This window comes from Rhinolophus hipposideros (assembly GCF_964194185.1).
Source record: "Rhinolophus hipposideros genome assembly, chromosome: 1".
NCBI classification, from domain to species: domain Eukaryota; kingdom Metazoa; phylum Chordata; class Mammalia; order Chiroptera; family Rhinolophidae; genus Rhinolophus; species Rhinolophus hipposideros.
The window spans coordinates 18636114-18651974 of record NC_138047.1 but is presented as its reverse complement, the minus strand read 5'-3'; the positions used below and the strand labels follow the sequence as shown (position 1 = coordinate 18651974).

At 36.3% G+C, this 15861-nt stretch overlaps 1 protein-coding gene across 2 annotated transcripts in view; it reads left to right on the top strand.

Moving 5' to 3' along the window:
- Window positions 1-14109, top strand: part of STAM (signal transducing adaptor molecule) — a 58727-nt gene extending 44618 nt beyond the window's left edge. For both annotated transcript variants that reach the window (XM_081068322.1, XM_081068323.1), the window contains 6 exons: window positions 1587-1675; window positions 3243-3330; window positions 3811-3865; window positions 4445-4598; window positions 6335-6510; window positions 13295-14109. In XM_081068322.1, the coding sequence (XP_080924448.1) occupies window positions 1587-1675; window positions 3243-3330; window positions 3811-3865; window positions 4445-4598; window positions 6335-6510; window positions 13295-13529 (797 nt within the window). In that variant the 3' untranslated portion in view covers window positions 13530-14109. The remainder of the gene's footprint in view (window positions 1-1586; window positions 1676-3242; window positions 3331-3810; window positions 3866-4444; window positions 4599-6334; window positions 6511-13294) is intronic.
- Window positions 14110-15861: the final 1752 nt, after the last annotated feature.

Here is a 15861-nt window from a genome sequence, read left to right as displayed (position 1 = left end):
AAACAAGCCCACTTCACTTGTATCAAGTAGAAATGCCTGCCCTGCTTAGCTTCTTTTGTTTTGGAGATGCATTAAGGTTCATTTACATATGTAAAGATAATATTATATACACACAATATATACATATTGTATACACAGTAATAGTTCCTAGGGACTAAAGCATTGCAAACTTGTGCACTGTCAGCTGGTAGGATGTGAAGTCTACCATGTATGTTATGGGTTTCAGCCAATACAGTGCCATCCCAGCTTTCTACTTGTTAATAGTTCGAGATGTAAAAAGCAAAAATATATATAGTAGATGTCACTTTTCCCTCATGGGAAAATGAAATCAGCTGAAACTTTTTTGAATGTAGAATTTTGCTTTGTATTGACTTGAATGGGATGAATATATTCCTTATGTTGGAAATTAAACTATTTCCATTTTATATGGAATCTCTCAACCAAGAATACATAAGTGGTATAAAAACTTCTTGTTCTCAGAATAATATCACAGGCCAGATTCCAGTAGAACCAGACAGATTGGCATTCAAATCCAGGTTTTGCCATTCATTAGTTTTCACCTGTGTAAGAGTTTATAATCTTTCTAAGTCACTGTAAACCTCATTTATGAAATGGGTATATCTCATAGGATTGTACTGTAGAATCTTTGGAGGAAATGTAGTATATATTCCACTAAACACATTTAATAGTTTAATGGATATTATTTCCCTTCTTTATTCTGCCCTTTTCCCATCCCCCTTTTCATCTTTATATTTTTTATGAATACTGATTGACCACATTGGTACAAGGATGAAAAATTCAGAAATGAAGTTCATTTCTTTAAAGCTGTGTGTGCCTCTCTGTTATTTTGGAGAAGGTTAATTGTTCTGTTAATCATAATCTTATATATGCCAGTTAATGGTTACAGTGACTAGATTTTTAAAGAGTGCTTTATTGAGCAAGAAAAATATGTGTTTCTGGCCAATGATTTGCACATTACTTAATAATCATTGTTTTCTTCATTGCAAAAAATAATGTAACTAAATAATATAGGCTGATTTAGTGGAAAATTCAGATCCCTGCCAAGGCCGCTTGTGAAGTTCTCCACTGGCTTGGTTGCATTCTCTTAGTAAAAAGTCTGAGTGGCATGCTGAAGAACATACAGCTAACTTTCCAATTTGTTACACTGAAATAGCATGGTCTAACAAATGCGATTTTTCTTTGAACGGATGGATTATTTAAAAAGAGAATTTATTTTAAGTTGCAGAGTCCATTTATGCTATTTTAAACCTTTGCTTTTTCTTCCCTCTAATTTACTAAACTCTCTTGTGTAGTAGATGATTGATTAATTTTTGTCTTAGAGATATACTTCTTATATTTGGTAAAGTATCTTTTATTGAAAATGTAAAACCTTTAGAAAATTAAGAAATCTTGACATGAAGTTATGTTCTGTCATTATTGTTTAAATCTGCAACCTAATTATTAAATTGAGTGTATCAGCTTAACAGGAATATAAGAAAAACTGAAATTCTCTCTTGAGACTTAAATTGCTTTCAGATAGAATTTTAAATTTTACAAGGAAAAGATAAATGTTACATGTTTTACAGTTAAAACGGAGAAGAAGACGGTACAATTTAGTGATGATGTTCAGGTAGAAACAATAGAGCCAGAGCCGGAACAAGCCTATATTGATGAAGTAAGTGATTTCCTCCATGAGAGGAGTTCATACCTGGTATGAACATTTTTCTTACCTTCTTTAAAAAAAATTACTTGGTTAATGCATGTATTTTATTATAAAAATTCAAACAGTATACACAAAGCAAAGATTTAATACTCTGGAAATTATGTTCTTTGTAACATTTTAAACTTATGATGAAAAATGAGATGTCATCTTTAAAATATGTGAAGGGATTTACAAGTTTTTAGCCTTTCTTTAAGGGAGCCAGGAGCAGAAAGTTTGGAGAGTGTTGTTTTAGAGAAGTAAATGGTAGACACTGTGCTGGGCTCCAAGGAATCCAGCTGGGTCAGGTAGATGTGTGGGCCAATGCATCACGTAAGAAGATGCAAGTAGGGTCAGACTGGTGGTCTGTCTAGAAACCTTATTCTGCTAGATTATTTCAAATAGGATGTAGTATTTTATAAACAAACAAGACAATAATTATCCACTTGTTGATTCTTTAGCACCACCACTACCCCTTTTTTTGCTGTAGGCAAACTTTTCTGACATGTGCTTTCTTTTTTAGACTACTTAAAATAAAAATTGTTAATCTTTTACATTGAAAAATAGTATCCATTTCAAAATACAAAACTCTTTGCCTTCAGAAGAGTTTTTTTATATACTTGTGTCACTTTCACTGTCTAGTAATTAATACATCTCTTATTGTTCTATGTTCTATACAGAATACAAAGTTTTTGTTTTGGTTTCAATAGTTACTTTGATTTGAATTGGTAGCCTTTACATTATTTACCTAATGTACCTATGGTTAATAATATAGCCATGTAAAAACCATGCATGGAGAAACGTCTGTAATTGTTAGTAATAATCTTTGGTACATGAGATCTATATTTTGATTTTTTTTAAACTTACATATAAATACATATGTACTTATATAATGTATAGATGTATTTATGTTATGATGATTTCATTAGTCCCACTGGTCCTTAAAAGATTCTGAACTAGATCTAAGTCATTGTTTTGAGATACCTTCCAGCCTTTCCCACATAGGAGAGTAGAGAAACCACAAACTGAAACATTGGTGGGAAGAAAATGTAGACTAAGTTTTTACAGCCCTACTTAGAAAGAGAACAGCTGTAATATAGCTGAGCTGTGCCTTACTAAAACAGCTGCTGTATTCACCCTGGGGGAGAAGTAATAACTGAGTTGTTAGTCATAAGTAATGCCATCTTGAGAGAGCGGTTACACCTGTCAGCATGGCAGGGCTACAGCTGCTTCAAAACAGTGAACCCACTAGCATGACGTAAGAGGTGGAAGAACTCACACATTGTAAGTTTAAATGGGACTCTGTTTCTTCTCGTTTAACAGAGTCTCTTAGCAATTTCAAAAATAAGTAGGTAGAGCTTTCAAGGCTCTTGACTTCACAGGATACTAAAGAGAGTACACAGATCCTAAATACCTACAAGCAAAATTGGAATCTCTGTATCTGTGAATTCCAGAAGTTCTCTATCCGTTATCTAATTACGAAGTGAGAACATATTGTTGCATAATAATGTTATTTTTTATTTTAACTGTTTCATTTCTGTAGGATAAAATGGACCAATTGCTACAGATGTTGCAAAGTACAGATCCCAGTGATGATCAACCAGATCTTCCAGAATTACTGCATCTTGAAGGTAAAACTTGTTTTCCAGTTACCTGCAAATAAAGAATAGAGGTTATATCTAGTGTTCTATTAACAGAATGGTTTATATGTAAATAAAATTGAGAACGATACAAAAATGGTAATATATCTCACTGTTCTGTGACCCAGTTTCACATGTATATACAATTTAAACCTTTGGTAGAATTCAAATTCTTACACTTTTCTATCCAAATTAAATATTTTATTCAAAATATCCAAATATTTTATTAAATGTTTTAGAATGTTGTAAAAAATTGGTATTTTAATATTTTTGAGATCAGTACAATAAATCTGAAGTATTGATTTTCTAAATACCCAGATAAATCAGTCTTGCGTTCTGTGGGCTATTAATTAATATAATTTTTATTACTCCAAATTAGATCTTGTATTTCTTAAATTATATGACTATCCATCAGAGCTTTGCTTTCTTTTCCTGCATTTTCTTATATTTCTTCAAATCTTGTCTTCTTAGCAATGTGTCACCAGATGGGACCTCTCATTGATGAGAAGCTAGAAGATATTGACAGGTAAAAGAAGAGGCAGGTGTGCTGCCCTCTCTGTGTTGTGTACCCTTCTTCCCCAAAGCTCTCTATAAACTGCACACTGGGGTAGAGCTGCCAGTTTATTTTATCTTATTATTTATTTTTGTTTGTATTTGTATTTGCCAAAGGACCCAGTTCTTATTCACTTGTTTTCTACTAGATGTGGGAATTAGAATTAGACTTGTCTCTCCCTTTTTATTTTAAAAAAGGGTGGATTTATTTGACTATATTAGTCTTTATTTAAATAACAAAGGTTAACTATTATAATCATGTTTGCAACAAGTGGCATTACTAGAGCCCAAATGACCCATCTGTTATTAACTAGGGAAAATTAGATATTTGGAAGTAAAGTCAAGTATGATAAGCTAGAGTTATCCCAGCACAGTACCTAAAATGTAAATAGTTTTGGTTGCCTAGGGGCTAAGATACAGGATATTGTCTTTCAGAAGGTTAAATTTTTAATCATATCTACTTAAACCACTTTTTTGCTATTATAATATCTTATTATTTAGAACATTGTATTATTCAAATAATAATGTTTTAAATTATTGTATGCTATTTCAGAAAACATTCAGAACTCTCAGAACTTAATGTTAAAGTGATGGAGGCACTTTCACTGTATACCAAGTTAATGAATGAAGACCCAGTGTATTCCATGTATGCAAAATTACAGAATCAGCAGTATTATATGCAGTCATCTGGTGTTTCTGCTTCTCAGGTAAGCTTTAAAAACTCAAGTGTACAAGTATATCATTTTAGATTCTCTAATATAGATGAGATTATTTGGAATAGCTATGTTTTTGTAAAATGTGAAACTTTCTAAAAGTAATGTTTAGAATACAAATAAAGTTTAAAAGAATTTTTTACTTGACAAATACAATTTATAATATATCAATAGTTCTTTTATTATTATTATTGTTTTCTGCAGGGGTGCCATCAAGCTTTAAAAAAAAAAAATACAGATGCATTTTGGCCCTGCCTCCGACCTATTGAATCAGTCTTCAGGCGCAAGGCCCAAACATCTGTATATTTTTAAAGTTTCGCATGTAAATTATCTGGTTAACTGCAGTTTTTATCTGAGTAAAATTTCTAAATTAGTACTGAATTCTTTCGCATTTATATAATTTTCAGTTTTACGGTGAGCTGCCTTAGTCTTGATGTTTTTCCCCCGTCATTACATGAAAACACATGTAATACAATACAAAGCCCTTTCCTTGTATCCACCCCAAGCAACTATTTGAAAAAACCTCTTTTCCACAAACTGAGTAAGTTGAGGGTATAGGGAGTAATGAGCCAAATACTCCATTTTTCCATGCAGAGTGGCACAGAGTAATTTTTTTTTTTTTTTAACGTGGTCCATTTCCACTGAAATAAAGGGCCAGAACCCTGGAAATAAGCAGCCAGGCCTGAGTAACATGGGACTAGATGACATCCACTCACTTGAGCCAAAAAACAAAAACACCTTCATGTTCAATTTGCAAAGTAGAAAAAAAAAGCATTTATGAGGACTGGAGTAGCTGTGTTTATAATAAAGATCTTTTGGATTCTGATGCCTGCTGAGTCTCTTAGGACTTCACAGAAGTGCTAAGATGATTGTGTTGTCTCTTGATGCTTGTATTACTATCTTAATAGCTGGTAAGAGTCTGACTGCATAGACAGTGGAGTTCGGTTTTCAAACATGAAATAGAAGGATCTAATGAACATTACAGAAACTAGAACGTTATCTGTGTGTAAGATTTGGGGGCATTTAAGACTTCAGTCTCTTTAGATTAAAACAAGTATAGTTTTGGATGCAGGAGTAGGCATTCAGTGGCCCAAGGGACAAATCCAGCCTCCCATCTGTTTTTTTCAAATAAACTTTTACTGTAACACAGCCATTTTCATTCATTTATACACTCATTGTTTCTGGCTGCTTTCTGTATGAGTTGACTTCCTATGTGACAAAGATGGTATGGCCCACAATGCCTAACATGTTTACTATGTGGACTTTTACAAAACAGTTTGCTGGTCCCTGCTTTAGAAAGTAAGCTAACTTTATGTTCAATCAACTGTAATTTAGGAAATATAACTTGTATCTATAAGCAAGTGTAGTCTCTTGATAGAAAACAATTCAAAGACACTTCTTAAACTTCCTTTGGAATTCCTTTTAGGGAAGTACTTAAAATATCAATATGGAAAAAGATTATATTAGTATAAAGTTTCAAGATAAGTTCCTTCACTGCTTCTGTGTGGAAGCACAAGTTTAGCTAATGTTTACCTAAGAAAACTCATCAGAAGCCAGCTTCACTGAAAAGTGGTTTTTTTAAAAATACCTGTCAACAGAAGTAACTTAACAAAAAGATTTCTGAGATGTAATTGTTGTACTTTTTGTAACTGAATGCCTCTACAAAGAAAGTTTGGCATGCCTATTAAAATCTTAGGAAATCTAATGTGTGCTATTATGAACTTTTCTAGGTGTATGCAGGGCCCCCTCAGAGTGGTGCTTACCTGGTGGCAGGGAATGCCCAGATGAGCCATCTCCAGAGCTACAGTCTTCCGCCAGAGCAGCTGTCTTCTCTCAGCCAAGGAGCGGTTCCACCGTCTGCAAACCCAGCCCTTCCTAGTCAGCCGACCCAGGCTCCTTACCAGAAGTAATTTGATTATTGACTATTGTTTGGAGTTAGTGTTGTTAAAACTCTTCAGTGCCCCTGGTCACCTGTAACCATTAGAACCAGACAAGAAAAATCCAGGGTAGACGGCATCACTGATACCATATGATCAGCCCTCTCTGTGGTCATGAGCAGGTTTCCACAGAACCCCTGCAGTGTTGCAGTATAGTCAGCAAGCCAGTCAGTCGTCTTACTGACTCATTGAACGGCTGGAGTCTGGTTTTAACTCTATCATAATTTGCTTTTTTTATTTGAATCTGATGATATTTGCTAAAGACTTTGATGACTTAGATTTGATGACTATAATTTATAATTTTCCACAAATTTCATATAAAATCTAACTTTTTGTTGTTGCCTCAGAATTTATGGTTGTAGGTTGTCTCTTTAAGAAAACTATTTCCTTCTTTTTTCCCTGTATTGGAATTTAGTGTATATCACAGCAAGATAAACCATTTGAAAAGTGACGGTGCAAAAGCCATTTGTCCCTGTGGTCCAAGGAGCGAGTATCTGAATGTAAAATGACACTCATTGTTTTGGTCATTTACGTATACTGCCCTCTACCATGTAGTGAAAGGATTATATATCATGTAATTTATAATTATATAAATGCCTTTTCTGCTAAGCTGAAGTCTTTCCCTTGAAACCAATGAAAGATAGGCTTTAAGAGTTCACAATGTGGAATTCTAGAAGTCTTGGTGTTCTGACGCCATGATAGAAGTTTCTTGGTGGCACAGGCGTAGTTTCTAGAAACCTTTCCTTAAATATTGGAGTTGTCCAGGAATGTTTCTGTACTGCCCTTACTGTTACATTATTCGCCCTCAAAAGAGTCTCGCTCTGGAGATGCTTGGGGATTTGCAGATATTATTTTGTGGTCACCTCTGGTATCCTGAGGTGACCTTAAGGATGATAATGAGGAGGCCGGTCATAGCCTCCCTACTGCTTTAGGGAGCTCAGGGAAAATGGTAGGTATGACTCTTTCTGTCCCAGGACTTTTTATTTTTTTAATTGAAATGTGATGAAAATGAATACCCTTACATGGGAAATAAGCAAACAGATAGGGAGCAGCTCTTGTGAGAAGAGAAGCATGCTGCCTTCGGGATTGTCGAGAAATCAGCCGATGTGCGTGAGTTATGTAGGAACTTCTTAGATATTGTAGTGTCATCCAGAAATGCTATCTCCTTCTCAGCCGGTCCTCTGAAATTACGTCTGCCTGCCTTGTTCCTGGAGATTACTTGGGCCCCATGTTTAGTTCAGGGCCTTGAGAAATTTCCTTGTAAATGAGAGATTCTGTTGGTGGGTGCTCTAATCATGTCGTGCTATAGAGCAGTAACACTTGTGGCTGTTCTCTGGTGGTGGCTCCATCTGCTTCCACAGTTGGGCTGTGACATGTGGTGCAGGACCTGTGCTGTATTCTAGAACCTGACTCTGCCGACACACCGTTGCTGTTAATGTCACCGCTCAAGAAACACATGCATTTGAACAGGTGCTCTGTGGAGAGCATTTCCTTGAAATCTTTAGTGTGTTCTTTGCTTGGCTAATTCCTATTTATCTGTTTGTTCTTAGCTGCTTCTTTACTAGAATGCCTTCCCACCTCTCCAACACTGTTCCTCCTCTTTTACTGTCACAAGACCCCAGCACAAGGAGTACTGTCTTGTAATCGCCTTTAGACTTGCCTGTGTCCTCGCTAAGTTACCGTATTTTGAGAGCTGCAGCTGATCTCTTTCACCTTTATATCCACACTGTGTAGCACGGACTTTTATACCTGGTAGGAATTCAGTAAATATTTGATAAATAAATAAGTGTTGATGGGACACTTTCAGGTCAGCTGCATTAAGCCAGTAAGATATCTTTTTAAATTCCCTGCAAGGCCTTTATAAAGGATTTGAGTCAAGTCTCAAAAGGATATATAAGTGTATAAAATAATATAATTTATAAAATATATTTATAAATATATAAGAACAATTTGTGTGTGTGTGTGTGTGTGTGTGTTTAAATGAGGGAATTGATGGCAAAGCAAATGTAGAATAACAAAATGAGAAGGAAGAGAATTGGGGTTGGAAGTATGCTTGATAGAGGTCTCCTGCACATCTGACGCAAGCTTTCTAATTGCAAGTCAAGGTCAAGGAGGAGATTATTTTTTTCCATTTTTGGTAGGCAGGTGTTTTAGTTGCCCTAGTTCATGTCGAGGAGGCTGTTTCTTATTGTTTTACATATAATTTTGGTTCTAGGGTTATAACTTTGCCACACTTACGTGTCACTGGTATAGTTTCCTAAACCTGCCTATCGTAATGGTGGCGATGATAATATTAAGGCAACAAAGCTAGCTACTTATTGGTCTATTATTTGGTTATTTCTGTTAAACAAATATTTATTGCACATTTATTCTGCCGGATACTGTGCTAGACACTTGACATACAAGTGTGATTTAGTCCCCCCCCCAGCTTTACTGAGATAATTGACATATAACATTGTGTAAGTTTAAGGTAGGATGTGATGATACATTTATATGTTGCAGATTAATTACTATACTATTAGCTGACACGTCCATCCCGTCACAGTTACCATTTCTTTCTTGTGGTGAGAACATTTCAGATTTATTCTGTTAGTGACATTCATGTAGATGATACAGTATTGTAAGGTAAAATCACCATGCTGTACATTAGATCTCTAAACTGGTTTACCTTGTAACTGGAAGTCTGTACCCTTTGTCCCCATTTCCCTTACTCCCCAACCACCAGTCACCACCACTCTGCTCTGTCTTAGTTTGACTTTTTTAGATTCCACATGTAAGTGAGGTGATAATAGTATTTATCTTTCTCTTACTTATTTTACTTAGCATAGTGCCTTTAAATCTCATCCAAGTTGTCACAAACAGCAGGATTTTCTTCTTTCACGTGGCTGAGTACTATTCCATTGTGTGTGTCTGTGCACGTGTGTGTGTGCATGTGTCTGTGCGCGTGCGTGTGTCACACATACACCACATCTTCATCCATTCATCTGTTTGTGCATGCTTAGGTTGTTTCCATATCTTGGCTGTTTTGAATAATGCTGCGATGAACATGGGGATGCAGACATCGCTACAAGATTCTGATTTCAGCTATTTTAGATGTATACTCAGCAGTGAGACCCCTGGGTCATATTTTTAATTTTTTGTTCAATTTTTAATTTTTTGAGGCACCGCTGTACTGTTTTACATAGCAGCTGCACCAGTTTACATTCCCACCAACAGTGCACGAGGGTCCCCTTTTCTCTACATCCTCGCCAACGTTTGTGTCCTATCTTTATGATGGTAGCCATTCTAACAGGAGTGAGGTATTATCTCATTTTGGTTTTGATTTCATTTTCCTGACGATTAATATTGAGCAACTTTTCATGTACCTGTTGGCCATTTGTGTGTCTTCTTTGGAAAATTGTGTATTCAGTTCCTCTGCCCGTTTTAAATCTGATTGTTAGTTTCTTTGCTATTGAGTTGCCTGAGTTCTTTATATACTTTGGATGTTAACTCCTCAGTAGGTATGTGATTTGCAGGTATTTTCTCTGTTGAGACCACTGTCAAGGAACCTTTTCCCTATGTTTTCTTCTAGGAGTTTTATGTTTTCAGGTCTTAAATTTAAGTCTTGAATCCATTTCCAGTGCATTTTTTTGTGAGTAAGACAGGGCTCCAATCTCATTCTCCTGCATATGGCTATGCAGTTCTCCCAACACCGTTCAGGAAAGAGACTGTTCTTTCTCCGTTGAGTAGTTTTGGCTCCCTGGTTTATTAGTCGACCACTGATTTAGAGTTCCTTAGTGTCAGTGTGCTGACCGGCTAGTAGAGGCAAACACACAAAAAAATATGCAGTTACAACATAAATCACAGATGAAGGTACATGCAGGGTGCTTTAGGAGCCACAGGGCTCAGGGAAGGTTTCCATGTTCAAGCTGAGTTATTCTTAGCCTAGAGGAAGAAAGTAAGAAAGATTTTTCTATCATGAACAAAATACATAGTGATGTGAAGTAGCTTGGTGCCCATGGAATGAGTAAAATGGAGCATTGTGAAAACACATGGTCCGTGTTGGACATGGCCAGCAGTGCAGTGTTACTAAAGGATTAGTCTCTGGTGGGAGATGTAAGAGAGACACTTGCAGTTAGTGACAAAGATAATGAATGGTCCTAGATGTCATGTTAAAGAGCTTGGCTCTTACTTGGGAAAGCCCATGCAGAGCTTTAAATGGCAGTAGGAAAGGTGAACTCGTAGTATCTACGTTAAAAGCCTAGCTACTGTGCATATTAGATGTACATATTAGATAAGAAATGATGAGTGTCTGACTGCCGCATACAGTGATAGAGATGGGAAAAGTTATTTAGAAGATTAGCAAGTGGTTGCATGTGGATGACAAGGAGATAGTGCAGAGCAGATATAAGAGAGAAAGTATTAGGTGAATTGCTGGAGTTTGCCGTTGGGCAAATGGGTGGATGGTGGGACTGTAAGGTGAGATGAGGAACATAGTACAAAGTGCGAATAATTACAGTAATAACTAACATTTATGGGATGTTTAAAGTGTCAGGTGCTATGCTATATTTTCTACATGGATTAACGCACTTATCTAATAATATATGAAGTAGTACACTATTAGCCCCATTTTATAGGTGAGGAAACTGAGGCATGGAGGGAGGAGTAAGGTCCCACTTAGCTAAGATACAAAATCAGGCATGTTGGCTCCAGAGCTTAGCACTTAGTCTCAGCATTTTACTATAGCATGAGTGTAAATCAGCATGAAATCTGACTCTTGTAATACGTTTTATATCAGAAAGAAATACATATGGAAAGATAATGGGTGAGGCCTTTGAAGCATTACTCAGTGGTTATATCGGTTGGTGGAAGGTATCCACAAAAGACCATCAATTATAATAATGAATTGGTTTAACTTGTTCAAAGTAGAAGAGCATTGAATTGACCAGCAGTTAATTTATAAACAACCTAGCAGTAGAAGAAAAGTTTAGAAATAGGGAATATTTTTAAATTTTGGGCCATTGCCCATTGTATAGCTTGTTTTACATTTTTAATAGACATGTGGGAGAAAAGTCTCTGTTAAAGCTGTTCGTATTTCTCTTTATATAGCTAAACTAGTTAGTGTCTTACGCATAGTAGAAACTCAAATATAAGGCTGGGAATGGGAAGACAAGAGGCAGAGACAGTGAATAAAAACAACTCTGAAGGAAGTTTTTTGGTGCAATGGACGCCTTGGAGGGGAGCACCGACTGCGGATGAGTTACAGGAGGGAAGGCAGAGTGTACGAATGGGTGTAGGTGCAGTTGATAAACGGTGGTGGCGGTGGTGGCAGTAGATGGAAGGGGTTCTGTTTGCGTATATGTTTTCAGGGAAATAAAAGAGGTCGTCAAGATTTCATCTCTCCCCGTCCCCTGGGACTGGTGCGTTCCCAATTGCTGGATGGAAATGGTCACTTCTTTTTGAAATACTTTCTTCACTTGACCATGACCATTCTCTCTTGGTTTTCCTTCCACCTTATTGTCCCTCCTCAGTCTTCACCTAGTGCCTCTGTCTTCCTGACTTGGAGGTCGAGGGCCCAGAATGTGACTGCTTTTTTCTCTGTATCATTCCCGAGGGAACCTCATTCAGATCCCTGACTCTGAACCCTGGGTGTGTGCTGATGCCTCCCATGTGTGTTTCTAGTCCTAATGCTCCACTCGCCTCCACGTTGGATAGCTGAACACTTACTCACCATCTTTTCTTGTGAACCTCACAGGTACCTCACTTGATTCTCCTCCCCAAATTGACTGTAGTCCTTACCTTTCATGTGTGCTGTTTTGTTTTGGTTTTGGTGAATGGCCAGTCTACCAGTTATTTCGATTAGTTAGTTATTCATGTCTAAAACTACAGGCATTCTTAACCACCCTGCCCACTAGCCAATTTTGACAGCAATATCTTCAAAATCTGACCTTTTCCTCTCCTTGTCACCAAGTCCACCATGGCTCGACCCACCTGTCAGCTCTCACCTGGACAATCGTTAATAGCCTCCATTCAGGTCTCCTTGCTTCTGTCCTTGGCCCACGGCGAGCTTGTTAAAACCTAAGTCAAATCACACCACTTTTCTGTCCAAAACCAACCAGTGTCTTTCCACCTCACTCAAATAAAAGCCAGACTCCTTACTGTGGTCCAGAAGGCACTATATGTTCTAAGGCTCCTCTCCCCTGTAATTCTACCACTTTATCTTACGCTGCCTTCCTCTCTGCTCACTCTGCTTCAGCCATCGTGGCCTCTTTTCTGTTCTTTGAACATGCCTGGCATTTTCTCTTCTCAAAGGCTTCTGTGTTTGCCATTCTTTTTGCCTGATAAGCTTTTGTTTCTAGATGATCGATAGGACTCCCTCTTACTTTTTTCAGGTCTGCTTAAAAATGTTGCCTTATCTGAAGAAGACATCTTCTTCTCCTACCACCCTGAATAAGGCAGAATCTCTTGTCTCAGGAACTCTTGGTACTCCTACCATATTTTTCTTCATACCAGTTATCACCATTTGACATATTATAACTTTATTTGTTACTTTTTTTCTCCTACCACAATGTAAGCTCCATGACGGTTGGGACTTTTTCTCCTCCTTTTTTTTAAATGATATCCCAGTGCCTAAAATAACAATGTTTGGCACCTCATGGGTATATAATAAATATTTATTCAGTGAATGTGTAATGAGTAGCTTTCCTGTTTATCTCCAAATGGGTAGGTAATCAATCAATGCTGATCTAACTGAGTGTTTTTTTCCTTCCACAGTGCAATGGTCAATTCTGTTCAAGGAAACACATATCCCAACCAGGCCTCAGTGTACAGCCCGCCTCCTGCTGCTGCTGCTGCTGCTACTGCGGATGTCACGATATACCAGAACGCAGGAACTAATATGTCCCATGTGCCAAACTATAATTTAACGTCATCACCGCTGCCTCAACCAGGAGGCAGTCAACAGCCACCTCAGCCACAGCAACCGTATTCTCAGAAGGCTCTGCTATAGGATTTGGGATTCCGGTTTGTGGCAAATACCTGCTAAACGCCGCTGACAATGTTACGAGAGTCTTTGATATCTTAAGGGTTGTTTATCCTCAGCTGGTAGGAATCTGTTTTGGTCAGCAAGTTCAAATACTCTTCAATTTGCACTGACTTTTGAGAGGTTCTCCCCGCCCCCTCCCCCAGAGGAATGAAACTACTTACGACATTTAAATTCCTTTCATGATATGAAAGAATTGATACAAGGTTATTTGTCTCATAAAAATACCTGGTCTGCAAAAAGTCAAAAACTTACAAAAACTGCTGTGGCAACTGTTATGTACATATATTGCTGTGTAACTCCATTAGTGGCCATTTTGAATCACAACGGTGATCATGTGAATATATATTTAACACTTAAATTAATTTACATCGCTGTTGTATTTTAGTCATGAACAACTACCATGCTTCATAATGTTTTGTGTAAATTTAAGATAATTACACTATCCTTTTCAACTGCAAGAGAACAAAGCTGTAGAATATTTACATGAAGGCGTTGTGTTGTCGAGGTTTCAGTTTCACATTAAACTGAACCTTCCTTTGACTAATTGTGAGCTAAACACTTGTATCTTTTGTCTTTCTGTAGCCTCTGCATACTACTAGCTGTCATCATACCAGCATACAGTAGCTCAATTTTTGGTGCGGTTATAGCAAATGATGTTCCCTTTTAAACTTTTACATTTCGGCATGATATTTCAGATATTGTGGGACCATGAGACAAAATTATGTAGGGTCATGTTCTTTATATCTTATTTTGAAAGACATAATGTTGATTTATTTTTTTCCTAGTTGAAAATAGTTAATTAGGTTTATAAGCTGTATACTGTGTTCGTTGGTGGCAGTGACACCAAAGATAGAGGCAATGGATAGAAATTTTTAAACTGGAAAGAAACCATGAATAACACTACATTTTCAAAGTCTCTTGTAATTATTTAGGATATAAAAAAATTGATTCATCTGTCTTATCTCGCTACTAATCTACGCATTGTATCCTTTAATTCTTCATTAAAATGGATATAAGTAGATGTTTCAAAGTAATCAGTATTCCCGGCTTTGCTTAACAGTTTGAATATTTATTCTTATCTTTCAAATTGGATGATGGGGCTGCTCACTCTCTCTCTTTTAAAGTTCTAATGGAATCATGTTGGCTTCCTATTCGGGAGTATTTTTGAATGAATGCTTTTCTTTTAATCCATATGAAGTGTTTTCCACTGACATTTTAATCTTCTTAAATATTTATAATTTTCCTGGTTGTGCTATATAATTATTTAACTCTATTATTTAAATAACTGAAAAATTGAGTTGAGCATCATATTAAATGAATTGATGTAACAGGTTTCATACCATAAATGAAAATTTAATTTGTATTTTCTAAGACTATTGCAGTCAGGTAACGATAACTTGTTTGCTTTCCCTTTTGACAAATGATTCCATCTTTGGCAAGGAATCTGAACTGTGACCAATTTTATAGGTTCAAGTTTAAACACCATCTTCAATATAAGTGTTTTCCCTGGTATTGTGTTTTCCTGACTTAGAGTATGTTGCCCTCAAATAGTAATTTTTAAAATTGAATTCAAACTTTACATTAAAACAATTTAATCTGTTGCTTTTTGACAAACATTGTCAGATTGTAATCTTCATTCCAATTTGATTATTCTAGTTTAACTGATACACTTTTTCCCAAGTCATACTGCATTTTTCTCTTTGTCTTTTGATAAATTCCTGTTTACCAGTGACACATGTATTATTTTTCCATTTTATTGTGATATCCTTCATGCTGCAAAATCAGTTACATATTTCTTAGTTGCTTTTGCCCTGTGAAAGTCAAAGAATAGTAAAATGAAAAAGCTACCCTTACTACAGGGCATATACATTTTTTTATCTTTTACGTTAGTATGCTTATAAATGATAAATACTTAAAACTGATACTACATTAGTCTGTGCTTTTTATTTGTTAGATACAAAAATACCAGATGGAACAATTCCAATGAAAAGGAATCACTGGTTTTTCTATCTTTCAGATGACATGGCGAGGACAGAAATAGGAAAAGACCAATTAGGAGCATAGTGATTCTGTTCTGAGACCAGTGTATATGTTGTACTTTCAAGAAAAATCTGTCTTTAAAATTTAACTGTCCTTTTTTTAAGGAATAGAATTATTTATAAAATGAGCTAACTATAATGTGAATATCTGTGAAGCAGATTTTCTCAATTTATTTCCTTGATAAAGTTTGAGTTTGTATCCAAAAACCAGTGACATTTAATTGGAAAAATTCAGTTCAGTTACCGTCTAGCATAAA